The 15,363-nt window shown below is 44.1% G+C and overlaps 1 protein-coding gene across 2 annotated transcripts; it reads left to right on the top strand.

Moving 5' to 3' along the window:
• The first annotated feature begins 9,959 nt into the window (after positions 1-9,959).
• LOC120700053 lies at positions 9,960-14,917 on the top strand. Of its 2 annotated transcripts, none has more exons than XM_039984218.1 (4): positions 9,960-10,239; positions 10,689-11,087; positions 13,204-13,621; positions 14,467-14,917. In XM_039984218.1, exons 1-4 carry the CDS (start codon positions 10,047-10,049, stop codon positions 14,579-14,581), a joined length of 1,125 nt encoding a protein of 374 aa, XP_039840152.1. In that variant the 5' UTR covers positions 9,960-10,046; the 3' UTR covers positions 14,582-14,917. The 2 variants fall into 2 exon arrangements, with proteins under 2 accessions (XP_039840152.1, XP_039840145.1); XM_039984211.1 differs by having other exon boundaries at positions 9,969-10,239; positions 14,504-14,917.
• The last annotated feature ends 446 nt before the right edge of the window (positions 14,918-15,363 follow it).

Raw genomic sequence — 15,363 nt, forward strand, 5'->3', positions numbered from 1 at the left:
AGTTGACAGTTGGTCGCAAGACAGTCCCAACCTCGTTCTTCATCGTCAACAGCAAGAGTACATACACAGTGCTGCTTGGGAGGGATTGGATTCACGCCAATTGCTGTGTTCCTTCCACGATGCACCAGTGTTTGGTCCAATGGGATGGCGATGAAGTGGAGGTGGTCCGTGCAGATGACTCCAGCGAGGTTTCGCTCACAGACATGAATGCCTGGGATGCGGAAGGGCAAGAGCCGATCTCAGGGATCGTGCTGGAAGACTATGATCAGAACAAAACGAGAAACAACGGGCTGATGATGGTCTTATCCACTGGTCTCACAGAGTAAAAACATCCTGGCAAGCTACGGAATCCAGCAAGATTAGAGAGGCCGGTCCCAGCGATCGGCCCCAAAAAATGAGTAATATATGTTTGGAGTTAAAGTTGTTACATTATGTACAAACAATGGCCTGCTCCGGTAGCTGGCCAGTTAATGTGCATTTAGTTTCAAGGAGTAATATAGAAACGGCCGGCCAGTGCGGTCGGCTGAAAATTTTCTTTTGTCATCTCCTCGTGTTTGCTGTCGACGTGGCAGATGATGATGAGTCACCTACGTCCACAATCGATTTAACAGGAGACGGCAAGTTGGGGTACGGGTTTACATCAGCTGACGATTTGGAGAAAGTCGATATTGGTCCCGGGGATAAGCCGCGACCAACATTTATCAGCAAGAAGCTAGACCCGAGTCTGCGTGAGCCGATGATAGCACTGTTGAGGGAATACCGGGATTGTTTCGCGTGGGATTATACTGAAATGCCTGGTCTGGATAGAAGCATTGTCGAGCATCGGCTCCCTCTTAAGAAAGGATTTCGGCCGTATCAACAGCGAGCAAGGCAGATGAAGGCTGAAGTCCTGGAGGAGGTCAAGAAAGAGGTGCAAAAAATGTTGGATGCAGGGTTCATCAGGCCATGTAGGTACGCAGAATGGATCTCTAGTGTGGTCCCTGTACAGAAGAAGGATGGTCGATGGAGAGTCTGCGTGGATTTCAGAGACCTCAACAGAGCAACGCCAAAGGACGAATATCCAATGCCCGTGGCAGAAACATTAATCAATGCCGCTGCCGGTCACAAAATGCTGAGCTTTATGGACGGTAACGCTGGCTACAACCAGATCTTCATGGCCCTAGAAGACATAAGCAAGACCGCGTTCAGAGTACCAGGTGCGGTCGGCTTGTTCGAGTACTTGGTTATGACCTTTGGATTGAAAAATGCCGGTGCAACATATCAACGCGCCATGAATTACATCTTTCATGATCTCATCGGCAAGCTGGTAGAAATCTACATTGATGATGTCGTGGTCAAGTCCATGTCAGCTGGGGGGCATTTGGAAGATCTGCGTAAGGTTTTGGAGCGAACTCGGAAGTTTGGGCTCAAAATGAACCCGAAGAAATGTGCCTTTGGCGTATCAGCCGGTCAGTTTTTAGGATTCCTGGTACATGAGAGGGGAATCGAGATCGGCTTGAAGAGTCAGGAGGCGGTAAAGACAATGAAGCCGCCTACTACGAAGAAGGAGTTACAGAAGCTTATCAGCAAAATCAACTTTGTTAGATGATTTATCTCCAATCTGTCTGGGCGTATCGAGCCGTTCATGGGTCTGGTGAAGATCAAGTCCGAGGATGAGTTTTACTGGGGGGAAGAGCAGCAGCAGGCTTTCGACGAAATCAAGGAATATTTGTCGAAGCCTCTAGTTTTGGTTCCTCCACGGCAAGACAGACCTTTCTACGTGTACTTGTCTGTGGGTGACACTTCCATCACCTCGGTTCTGATACAGAAGCATGACGACCAAGAGAGGGTTGTCTTCTACCTCAGCAGGCACATGTTGGACGCCGAGACCAGGTATCCCGAGATCAAAAAGCTTTGCCTTTGTTTATTCTTTACATGTACAAAGCTTCGACATATTTTGCTCTCGGCGGAGGCAATCGTTATATGTAAATCGGATGTCATCAAGCATATGTTGTCGGCTCCTATTCTGAAAGGCCGACTAGGAAAATGGATGTTTGCATTATCAGAATTCGATATCCGATATCAACCTGCAAAGGCGGTCAAGGGGCAGGCACTGGTGGATCTCATTGCAGACAGAGTGAACACTGACGTATCTGCAATTTTTGTACATGCCTGGGCCATGTTCTTTGATGGATCGGCTTGTGATGATGGGTGCGGCGTAGGAATTCTGTTGGTATCACCTCGTGGGGCGACATATTCTTTTTCCATCAGGATGGCTACTCCATGCACCAATAATTTAGTAGAGTATGAAGCCGTTCGCGAGGGAATGGAATTACTCCTGGAAGCTGGTGCAGAAGTAGTGGAAATATTTGGGGATTCGAAACTGGTGATTTCTCAGCTCACGGAAGAATATAAATGTGAGAGTGAGGCTCTTTTTCCGATATGGATGCAGTGCCGTGAGTTGATGTCACAATTCAGGTACATTAATTTCCATTGGATACGAAGAACTTTGAACGGTGAAGCCAATGACTTGGCACATATGGCTTCTGGATACAAGGAAACAGCCGATGGAGTCGATGTAGAGGTTCAGTTTCTAGAACCTGGAGACTGGAGAGCCGATATCTTCAATTATTTGAAGGATTCGGCTCGAGGGGGCACCCAGAAGGATAATACTCAATGCTATGAAGTATGTTCTGATAGGGGACAACATGTTCTACAGGACCTTGGAAGGACTGCTGCTTAAATGTTTGGGGCCTTCATAGTCGAATCGGCTCTTGCATGAGGTTCATGAAGGAGCCTGCGGTACTCATCAATCGGCTCACAAGATGAAATGGTTGATTAGGCGATCGGGATATTACTGGCCTACCATGCTTGAGGATTGTTTTAAATATTACAAGGGATGTCAGGCATGTCAGAGATTCGGCAAGATTTAGATAGTGCCGGCGTCAGTAATGAATCCTGTCATTAAGCCATGGCCGTTCAGGGGTTGGGCCATGGACATGATTGGCCAGATTAATCCGCCATCTAGCAAAGGTCACCAATGGGTGTTAGCTGTCACGGATTATTTTACAAAATGGGTGGAGGCAGTACCCATGAGGTCGGTGGCTTCAAAAGATGTGATCAGTTTCGTTAAAGAGCACATCATTCATAGGTTTGGGATTCCTCAGACCATTACGACTGATGGAGGATCGGTCTTTATATCGGAGGAATTTAGAAAGTTTGCCGATGACACGGGATTCAAGCTGATCAGATCATCCCCATATTATGCCCAGGCTAATGGACAGGCTGAAGCATCCAACCAGAGCCTTATCAAGCTGATCAGAAGGAAGATTGATGAATATCCTAGGCGCTGGCATGAGGTGTTGTCAGAAGCTTTGTGGGCATATCGTATTTCGTGTCATGGATCCATCAAGACGTCACCATATCATCTGGTCTATGGTCAAGACGCTGTGTTGCCATGGGAGATCATGGCCGGGTCAAGACGTGTTGAGTTTTAGAATGATCTATCGGCTGAAGAGTATGCAGCCTTGATGAGCGATAATGTGGAGGATCTTACAGAGCTAAGACTTTGGTCACTTGAGAAGATCAAGGAAAACAAGGCTAAAGTTGCTCGTGCATACAACAAAAAGGTCAAGCCGAAAGAATTCCAGGTTGGGGACCTAGTTTGGGAGGCAGTACTACCATTGGGAACTAAAGACAGGAAGTATGGTAAGTGGTCTCCAACTTGGCATGGACTGTACAAGGTTGATCAGGTTTTGCCTGGAAATGCATACATGCTTGAGGAATTGGATGGTGTCAAGTTTCCTGTGGCAGTCAATGGCCAACACCTCAAGAAGTATTTCCCGAGCATGTGGGAAGGCGAGTGATAAGAGCCGATGAGATCCATCTGGCTGCATTGTAATAGGCCAACGCGTTGAGTTGGCCAGCAATATATATATATATATATATATATATATATATATATATATATATATATATATATATATATATATATATATATATATATATATATATATATATGCCAACACGTTGAGTTGGCCAGTAAAAAAAAGAGCAAAAAGTGAGAGAGGCCAACACGATTGAGTTGGCCAGAGAGAAAAATATATATGAGATGCAAGGCAGCCGATGTGTCACCATCGACTTAAGATGTTTTTAATGAGTACAAGTTTCAGGTTTAACAGGCAATATTAAATGTTTTCTGAATTGTTTTACTAGCTCAGGAACTCTTCTATGGCATGAATGGCCTCTGCGTGAATGGCGTCGGCTCTTGCGATGATCGCTTCGTCGTCCTTGTCATCGCCTGTTAATATCTGTTGACTCAAGGTGCTTATCTCTGCAAACTCTACCCGTATCTGCTCGGTCATTTCTTGAGCTTCTTGTTTGGAGTTTGCAATCGAGGCTTTCTCCTCTTGGATTAGTCTTTGTGTGGTGCGGACCTTTTCTTCGAGTTCTGCTAGTTCTTGCTCCAGGAGGCTGAGTCGTCTTGTACTCACTGTAGTATCGGCTTTGGCATCCAGAGTTGCCTTCTTTTGGTTTAGCAGCTTGCACCTTTCAGCGATGTCGACTTTCAGAGGAGCTTGAGAATGCCTTAATTCTATTCTCTATTGTGCTGCTTTCACTTCTGCCCGAAAGAAAGGAAGATGGCCGGCTGGCCAAAGCTTGACTCGAAGTAACTCTGGAAGTTGGGATTCTATCTGCTCAAGGATTTCTTTTATCTTGCTGGTATCGTCAACCAGAGCATTGATTGGAGTAGATAGCAGATCCTTGATGAGTTGAAGCTGATCTGCCAGGTTAGTCGATTGTTGTGAAGATAGTACCTTTGCTCCAAGGGCAGTCAGACCCATTGATGCCGGGTCAAAGGAGATTAAGTCTGAAATATCAAAGCCCTGTGAAGATATCAGAGTATGTTTTGGGAGCAAGGCATATCAACAGAGTCATCGGCTGATTTAAAATCGGCTCATGCGATGTTACCTGTTGTAAGGTCGAAGCAATGGTCGATCCGATTGTGATCGGCTCAATTGGAGCAGCAACAGTGGCATTGGCTGTGTCGGTTTGTTCGTCACGCGGAGCTTCAGGAGTTCTGGGTTGGGCTTCCATCGTCACATCATCTGTTGCAGTTTCTTTGCTATGAATTTCTGCTTGGACGATGGTTGCTTCTTGCTGTTCAGGGATTTCAGTTGTTCCAGTATCGACTTCATGAACAGCGGATCTCTGTTGTGATGGGCTTCTAGTACTAAGGATTTCTTCAGTTGTGTCCTGGAGAAAAGATTATAATCAACCAGAATATATGTGCATATAAAAGAGGGAAAAACATTCGGGAAAATTCAGAGAGATGGATTACCTGGTTGGTGTTGGAGTCTGATGGACTTGGAGAAGGTTGTGCTGTCTTCTTGATGACCCGTCTCATGAAGATCTTTCTTTTCTTAGTTGGCACTCGGGGGGCAGCACCTCCAGAGAATTGTCTCCGCTTAGAGGCTGACTGTAGTATGTCTGGCTGAACAGTCATCATTACTTTCTTCATTGGCGGTGATCCCTTGCAAAAGAGAACATCAGGGGCGGATGGAAGAATGTGGAATGATTTCCCGTTATTGGCTACAGGTTCTGGACCATCTTGTTGCTGTAAGCAAAGTGAGTAAGGATTAGCCAAGAAAAGGAATAGAGGACTTAGAAAGAATAAGTGCACAGATTCAGTACCTCTTCTTCGGGGATTACATATTCGAGATCAATTTGCTGCAGTCGAGGACCTAAAGCTCTTCTGAATACATGGGTTTTCCACATCTCCTACCAAGTGTTAAAGCCGATTGATGAAGGAACAAAGGATAGATTGGCTGGTATTGAAATGTGGAGATTGTCAAACATGCTGTAGCATCTTGAACTAGTGAAACCATCGGGCAGATCGGCTCTGCTCTCCACCAAGTGGTGAATATGGAAGTGGGGAGGGACTTGTCCTAAGCCAAATTGCCGAGCTGCTACGACTGGTTGATAAGTCTCATAACCTGGTTTGATGATTCTATTGGAGGTACTGATGCCAACAGGAAAGAAGCCAGGTCGGATCATTAAAGAATACAGATGCCGAGTGCTGTCGTCATCGGCAAAACTATCCAGTCTAAAGGCAGTTGGGTTCTCGAAAGCTTCAGATTCAGTGAATGGAAAATAGAGGGGATTCTCTAGGCCTTTGTAGAAAAGTCTGGACCATTTTGCTGCATCTGTTGAGTTCAGTTTACTGCTAGGGAGGCTGAATAAGGCTTGGCCATAGCTGGTGCATCTAATTGGTCTACCATCCTCGTCAGGGAAGGAATTCTTGGCTAAGCTTTGGAAGTTTGGGATCTGATGCTGGAAGTAGAGTTGTGCCCATAACTGAATGAACCACCAAGAGCCTCCAGTTCTGATTTTCTTTTGGTTGAGCAAATTGGTTGTCATCAAATGGAGATATCTGTATGTTTCTCCAAGGAAAAGCTTGCCTAGGCTGGTGTGGTTGCCCTGGGCTAGATGGTAAGCCAAAGGAAGATAATTCTTGGTTGGGGCTAAGGAAGGATCACAGAAGATGAAATGTTCTAGCCAAAGATTTAGAAAGGCTGTGTGTTCCTTTTTACTTACTGGACCCTTTGGGACTTCTACCATTCTGTGAGCTGCAGGATCAGGAGACTTAACGTCTAGGCCAGTAATTATGGTAACATCCAGCAGAGTAGGGGTCATGGGTCCATGGCCAAAGAGGAAACAATTTAGAGCATCAGACCAGAAATAGCCGATGATCTTCAGAAGGTTTTCATCTTTGTCTAAAGGAGATAATGATAGACTGAGTGCATCAGCTATGTTCATTTCTTGCCACAAGGGCATGTAGGCTTTTAAGACTCTGCTGTATCATGTAATCCAACTTTCAGGTGGATTGGGCCAGGCTCTTAAGCAGTCGGCCCAGGAATTCAAATCAATGTTTTGACTTATGAAAGGGATCCTATTTGCTTCACATGAGATTAAATCTGTGGGATTTTCATAAGTTCGTGGGCCAAGACAGAAGGATTTTGGATTGGAGGGATGCGGCAGGAAGATGTCTGACACCTGAAGTTCAGAGATTCAGAAATTTACATGTGGTGTCATATTTCAGAGTTTAATTTGTTGGAGGCTTAACGAGCTGAAGAAAGTTAAAAGGGGCAGGCCGAATATTATCTTCAGGCCGCAGATTGCTGCATCATCGATTGCAGAATTCGTTGTCTGAGCTGCAGAGTCCGCCATGGTTCAGATCTACTGACTTAGGGTTTGGTTGTTCTGCGGGCTCTGATTCGAATTCTGGATGATTTGTGAGTCTTTGCTCGAATTTATGGAGCGGGGTTCTCGAATTACGCTCAGATTTGGGGTGTCTATTTCGAGTCGGATTCAGAGTGGAAGTAGTGTTCTGTTTTTATGCGTGTTGCTTCCAATTTTGAATTTCGTCGGCTTTTGGACATTAGTAAAGCCTGATGCGATGCCATCGGCTTTTTGGGGAAAGATCCGAGCAAACGAGTTAAAAGATAATAAGTTTCATTAAAAGTTGGATTCTTACAAAAGAGCCGATTTGACAAAGGGAAATTCCTTCGGCTTTACACTACTACTACTCTACTACCTACATCTACCGCTCGTAGGTACCTAGTACCTACGGCGTTTGGGGCTTCGAGCCGGCGCATCTCCGCCGTCGCTGTCGTCATCGTCGTCGTCGCTGGCACTGTCGAAGGCGCTGCTGTCGCCGTCGGTCTCGGCGTCGTAGCTCCAGCCGCTGCCACCTCTGCTCTCTTCTTCGCTGTTCTCCTCGGAGGACCCGAGGAATCAGAAAGGCTTTCCTCCCATCGGGTCGTCGTCGCTGGAGGATGAGCCGATCTCCTCTTCCGAGGAGGGATCGGCTCCATCCGAGGAGGAGTCTTCTTCGCTGCTGCTCTCCAACTCCTCCTGGAACAGGAGTTGGAGGTCTTTGCATTTAGTCTGGGGCTCGTCGTCTTCGGAGGCGATCCCAGTGCAGAGGAGCGAGCGCCTCGTACGCCGCCGCCGGGTTGTACTCCGGCGTCGGTTCCCGACTCTCTGGAATGGAGTCGAGGGAGGAGGCAGATAGGTTTCAAGAGGAAGGGGAAGAAGGATGGGAAGAAGAATGGCCGATGGAGTTGGAACTGGAGGAGGAGGAAATCGCCATGGCCACTGGCTACTGAAGGTTGGGGTTTTCTGTGCTACTCGGATTTGGGAGGAAGATGAGTTTGCCGTGAAGAGAGCCGATTCGGGATGAGATTAAATAGTAAAAAATGGAAGATGGATCGGCAGTTTCACGTTCTACGAGGAGCCAGTTGTAGAGACGTTGCGTCTTCTTTGGTGGTTGCAGTGGGTTTTAATGAACATTAACGAGAAGATGAAGCGACGGAGTGGTTTTGGAAATATCATTGCCAAAACCAGGGGGCATGTGTTATCGCCATAATTTTACAGGTTAATTAATGGGCCGCGAGTGAATTGGGCTTAATGAAGAAATTGAAGGAGGCTTACAAATCGGCTCCTGCGTGAGCATTTGGGCCATGTGGGCCATGTATCCTTAGATTTAGTTCAGATTGAGTTAGAGATAGAGTCCGATATGAACACATTAGTTTAGATTGTTTCCCAAGTCTCCGGACTATAAATATGTACCCTATGATATTCGTAAAAAGAAAGAACGTCATCACGTTTGCAATCAACAACTCTCGGCGCACCGCCACCCCTAATCTTAGGGTTTCATCCAAGTAAGCGCCATGCTGCCCTGATCGTTTCTTGCGATCAGGGTAGCGTTGTTCTTGCTTTTACCTTGGTATTACTCGTACTGAAGCGTTTTTTATGGCGAGTAGTACTAGTTATCCCGATGTTCGTAGCATGAATTTAGTAGATTCATCGTGCTTTCATTGCTTATCATCTACGAATATTATGTTATCTCTGTGCAAGTCATGTTTTAATCTTATACTAATTCTTGTTGCATAGAATTAGTTGCGCAGAGATAACACCCTGCTTCTTTTCTATCTAGTAGATCTAATCTGTTGTGGTTTGCTCTTATACTTAAGAGCCGGCGTAATATCTGCTAGGTTAGGCCTTGCAAACGGGTTGGATGATCCGGTGGCGTATTAGATGCTTTGCCTTAGTCTTAACAGGGAATTGATCCGGGAATCGGCTTTAGCTTGTTCTTAGGCCTCTATTCTGGTTAAGGTTCAGTTATTTATTACGCTTATTAGGCCCAATCATGTGTAGGATGTTCCGATCTAGCAGTGAAGCTTTTACCGTTGTGGATTAGATTAGCTAGATTTAATTGAAGCAGCTTTACAGTTATTTGCTTTATTTATCAATATCCGGATACAAGCAGATCCAATCTGACACCGGGACTCGATCGGCTCTTTAAAGCTGATGCAAGAGTCGTCCCGGGTAGCCGACCATGGCTCGGACTTATATTTGCACGTGTTTGTGTATGCAGGCAAATCGTCGCAAGCACGTTCGCACCTTCCTGATCGGGTATAGGTCAGGTATAGGTCAGGTGGCACGCCCTGCGTCTTCCAAAGCCGCGGCGTGTGCTGGGATTGCGGGCCGTTGACGAGGGAGCAGTGCCTGCCAGCGCCCGGCGACCTCCCGGCTCTTCGTGTTGTCTGTCGCTACTCGCCGGTGGGTTTTGACCGACAACAACCCTCAATTTTAAACTGTTTTAGGGCATATTCAGAAATAGGTGATTTTCAAGTCTCACACATGAAATTAATGGAAGAAAAGAAATATAAGATGGTAGAAGGATCCACCCTACTATCTACTATCAAGAAGCATTCTGAATATAGAGTTTTAACTCGTTAGAACACAGGAGCATACTTGCTAGTTTTCGATAAGGAGGCTTTCAAATATTTTGATTGTTTACAGTTTTAATAATTTTTACTAAGGTAGTCTTAGGCTATTTTTAATAAGCACGCCACCAGAAAATCGAGACCATCACGGAGCGGAGTATTATTCTAAGCGAGTAGGTACCCCGACTGCCAACTGGGCCCCATAGGAAACCCTAAACCCCCTCCCGGAATCACTACCGCCCCTCCCTGTCCGCCCTCCCGGCCGCCGGCGCGATGCGGCGCTTCCTCGCCCACCTCCACCGCCATACCCACATCGTTCTCCCTCCCCCGCCTCGTAAACCCTCCCCAACCACCACCATCCCCTTCCTCCTCCCCCGTTGCCTCCTCTCCGACGACGCCTCTCCCCACGCTGCAGCGCAGCCGCCGCTGCCGCCGCCTCCGCCCTTCGCCGACGTCCCGAACCCAGGTACTCTCTTCGTCACTCCCCTCACTTCTTGATCCATTTGGCGAAGGAAAACTGCGAAATCCAACTTCAAGGGGCACTAATTTTCGATGTTTTCCGGACTCGGGTATAGCCTTTGTGATATAGAACTCGAAGTGTGCACGCCGCCCCTTGCACACCACCTGCTCGACCGAATGAGCCACCAGAGGGAACGCTCTATGCAGCAAGCATTTCGTACATTCTGAAGTGAAATGCAACTTTTGGAACTTGGAAGGGTACTGCCATGCACACGGCAATTATTCGATGAAATGCTGCGGCCAGATACTGTGCGCCAAATTCGTGCTCGATACCTTGGTTTGCAATTGTATAGCATACAATCTTTTTCAAAAAAAAAAGTTGTATAGCATACAAACCAACAAATATCGAGAATAAATGTTCCTGTTGACCTGATCATACAATGCCTCTAATTACAGAGTTGAAGAAGAGGTTGGAGACGTACTATGGGGTGGATGAAGAGGTAGAGTTACCATTTGTTGCCGAGGCAGTTCTTGGGCGGAAGCTTGCTGATGCCCACAGTGAGACTGATGATGACCTTATTGAGGAGCTACGCAGTCAGCCGCTCCCTGAGGTCCGTGACCGTGATTTCGAGTCCGACTTTGAGGAGATGCATGATACCGATGAGGAGCTGAATGATCTCTACAATGCGAGTGAGTATGTTGAGAAGAAGATCAAGAGTGATGAGTTCTTTAATATGGATGATACCAAGTGGGATTCTATGATCAAGGAGGCCACAGATAAGGGGCACCTCACTAACATGAAGGAGTGTGAGGATATCCTCGAGGACATGCTCCACTGGGACAAGCTACTGCCTGGTAACTTTGGCTGAATGATCTTTCTCTTTCTAGTATAAACCTTTAGCAAATGCAATAATTGATTATCTTGAACAGAAATTAGTGGATACAGCAAGGAAGTAAAGGATGAATCATGGTTATTTTCTACAAAGTATTGATACTACATAGAATTGATTTCACCAGTTGCTTCTGTAATTGCTAATTTGTTATATTCTGTTTCAATTCCTTAAAATCAGGGCTTTTATTGTAATGAGATCCATATGTTATCTTGTAATTCAGTTTGTCTTTTATTCTTGGACTGCTCGATATAAAGTATAGAATATAGATGGGCTTGGCCATCTGAATTTCTTCCAAACTTAAACTTCTTTGCAGTGAATTTATTCATTAAATAGCAATTTCCAGTTACTGTTTCTTGTGCTAATAGATGCGGTCCCTAGGTGCTAGATGGAGCAACACTACCTCCCTTAGCACCTAGGTGTTTTTCCCTAATCATGTTTTGGACTTGATTTATGTACAAAAGTGAGCTCAATGAAATGTGGTTATGGCATTACTAATTTGTCCATGATAATATCAAAATTTGTCTTACTAATTATTATGCAGTATTTCCTCTGTTTAACATGGCATTACTCTAGCCACTTGCAAAAGGTACAAATGCCCAATCACACCTTGGCGTTAGGCCGAGCCGAGCCTCACCGCCTGCCTAGCGCCTAGCGTTTTTTTGGAAACATTGAGATGTAGCTGTAGCAAGTTTGTGAAATGTTACCCTAGAAGTGTACTGATGCTTCATTGAGATTGTCTTGCTTGCAAGTGGCAAAGGAAAAAAAGAGAATGGTTTTATGGTCTAGTAGATAGATTTATGCATGTTTTGATTTAAAGGGAAGAAATCAGGATGTCGTTTGCCGCCACCGTGACTTCTATTAGGATATGTTGGTGCATCTATGAACTATATTGACGTCTATCATATTTGAGCCGAATTGTATGCTGCAGAATTTATTATGGTGGGCATTGTAGCACAGAACGTAGTGATTGTTTATTTAGTAGCTTTCGTTATTTGATTTATTTTGTGTCAGGAATGAGGTCAACTATCTGTAGAATCCTTCCTTGTTAAGTGATGTTAAACCTGTCCACATGTTTCTATTTGTTAGCTCATTTTGTTGTTTCCTTGATAATTTGAACTTAGGATATAATGAGCTTTATGTATTGAATTTTGCATCAGTTGTTCAGTAGTTAGTATTTAACCCAAATATGATTAATGGATCTGATAGCAACCAAAATGGATGCCAAAGGTAATTGTGGTTTTCCCGTGCCCGGTTGGGATACACATAATTTAGTTTGGTATCTCATTAGGTCCTTCAGAGTTCAGCTAGATTGGTATGCAAGCTCCTCCTTTGAGGTGTTATATATTACAATGTTCATGGAGTCATGGTGTTCAAGTAGTATTGTGTTCAAGTTGTAGGTCGGTGCATTGTTGGATAACCAGGCTATCCAGTATTCCAGCATCTGCAGCAGTGCCATGGCCTTGCCATCCTGCTCTTCATTCTTTTCAGATGGTACAATGTGGCACCCTCTGCATTTACATCACATGCATCTACCTGTACTCTTATGTATGGTTGGTCCAGAAATTTTCGATGGTAACCACGCCAATCAACAATGTATAGATGCAGGAGACAGTAAGTATAGTTTCTAACAGTTGGAACTTCGTACAGATCTTAAAAGATATAGCTATAAACAAATTGTGAATTTGAACTTTGAGCTAGGTGTGGACCAAATAATCGAGTCTATCAGCATGGAGATATACTGGACTTGCTATTACAGAAGTTGGCATCTGTCCAGGTTGTACTTTGTTGAAACAAGCATATCTTGTCTATAGAATATGCTTTTTTGACTGAAAAGGTGTACTTTCCTTTTGGTTTACATGCTATTTGATTTCTTTCTAGTAGGGATGCTATGATACAAAGTTACAAACAGTCTAATTGTCTCTGGTATTTTTTTTTGCTCATACATGTAATACAGCTGTGTACTAGTAGTTATTGAGTAGAATAGCTAATGCTCTGTTTTTCTCATGTTTCTTTACCATAGCTGTTATATTACTTATATTATATGTGTTTTTTTTTCAAATTTCACATATTAAATACAGATGAGATTAAGCAAAAGGTGGAGGCCAAATTTAATGAGTTGGGAGACATGTGCGAGAGGGGAGAGATGGAACCTGAGCAGGCATATGACTTGTTCAAAGAATTTGAGGATAAGATGGTTGCTGAGTGTTCAGAACTAATGGAAGAGGAGATGCCAACTGACGGTAATGAACTTAGTGAAACAGGATGTAAGAAAGTTGACGTAGATGATCCACCTGGCGATGGACCTGTTCTGAGGTGGGAATCACGAATTGTGTTTGCTCCTAGTGGTGATGCATATCATCCCAAAAACCGAAAAGTCAAACTCTGTGTAACTGTGAAGGAATTGGGACTTTCACGGAATGCTTTACGTCGGTTACGTGAAGTTGTTGGAAAGAGGTATAATTCTGGGAAAGATGAGCTCACAATAACCAGCGACAGGTATGGTGGATTCCCTCTTGCATGTTCAAATTAAGATTATGAAATGAAGTGATGCATGACATCCATCACTAAAATTGCCAATGCAGTGTTTCTCCTCTTATCAGTATTGGCCCTTTTGCACGTTCTAATAGTACAATGTTCTGAATGTTGTGGTTGTCCACCCAAGAAATGTGGGATGCATCCTAATCCAGGTTGCAAGTCCAATGTTTGTCTAGAATCTAGATGATGGTTGTAACTTATGACTTCATTTTCATTATCTAATCATCAAATGAAATGTGTAATTTTAGATGAACATATTTTTCTCAAACAATCAAATCTCCTTTGCTAGGTGAAATACTTCTATTCGGAGACTCTTTTGGTTTCTGGTGGCCATTTCGGACACTTGTTTTTGCCTTGGTATAACTTGATGAGATTAGCATATGTAACTTAGTATCTTTGTCATTTTACATGATACACGGGACACTACGGATGGCCAATAGTTGCGGACAACAAACAAAATTATGATGGATTTTGGGTGAAGATATAACCATTTAGTGGTTTTCGTGCTATGGCATCTTGTATGGCAGAATTGATTTTTATCAAATATATTAGTATGAATACTAAAATGTGGTGTTGTGTTGTTGCGCTTTGTGGGGCACGATGAGGCTTAGGAAGGTTTCATCTTTCATTCTTCCACCCACTACAATATTAATCTCAGAACTTCAAATCTCATTCTTTGTTTGGATCCCTAAATGTCTAGGCGAGGATAGTGAGCTCCAATTAATGATAATATGTGTGTATTTCTAAAACTGTGTGATATTATTTGTGGCTCTGCTTCATACTCATAGAACCATCCTGTTCTCCAGGATGATCCTTATTGCTGCACTTTATTTACTTTGGCAGGTTCGAACATCGGGAGGAAAACAGAAAAGATTGCTTAAGGACACTATATACTCTAATAGAAGATGCAATGAAAGCTGATAAACTTGTTGAGGATGCCAGAAATGATTATGTAAAAGGAAGACTTGAGACTAATCCTCCATTCATGGAACGTTTGAAGAGGAAGATAGAGAAATTGAGGGCAGCTGCATAAGGCGTATTTTGGAGCTCCTCGTTGGAACCGTTCCTCTTTTTTCCTTTATCAACATGATGACTCTTCTACTTTCTCATTTTTATTATTGGCTGTACCACTAAGAGGGAAAAGAATATTTTTTGTGAACTTGCCATGCCCAAGCTTATCAGTTTGTTCGCGAACTTTGTGAGCAGACCATCTCTTGATCATCTCGAATAACAAAGTCAACAAACATCTACAGCCTACGCTTTTTTGTTAAAAACTTTTGCTGCTCCTGTAATTGAAGTTGCTTAATTTCTTTAGTTTGCAGAGGTTTGTAACTACCAAAATATAAAAACTGGTGGCAGTACGTTTGTGTATTCAACTTATTTGATGATGTGACACCCATGATAATTTCATGCTGGAAGGGATAGGGTCGGGGTGGCACTAATTGAGGAGAAACTTATCCAGCATTGGCTGAGATGATTTGGATATGTCCAACAAAGGCCTTCTGAGATGCCGGTGTGTAATGAGGTTTTTGAGCGGGTCAATAATGTAAAGAGGGGTAGAGGTAGATCTAAACTGACGTGGGATGAGTCGGTTAAGAGAGATCTTAAGGATTAGAATATTTCTAAAGAGATAGCTTTGGATAGGAGCGCTTGGAAACTAGCTATCAATGTGCCGGAACCTTGAACTTATTTCTTTCGGGTTT

Source organism: Panicum virgatum, chromosome 1K, assembly GCF_016808335.1.
Source record: "Panicum virgatum strain AP13 chromosome 1K, P.virgatum_v5, whole genome shotgun sequence".
Taxonomy (NCBI): Eukaryota; Viridiplantae; Streptophyta; class Magnoliopsida; order Poales; family Poaceae; genus Panicum; species Panicum virgatum.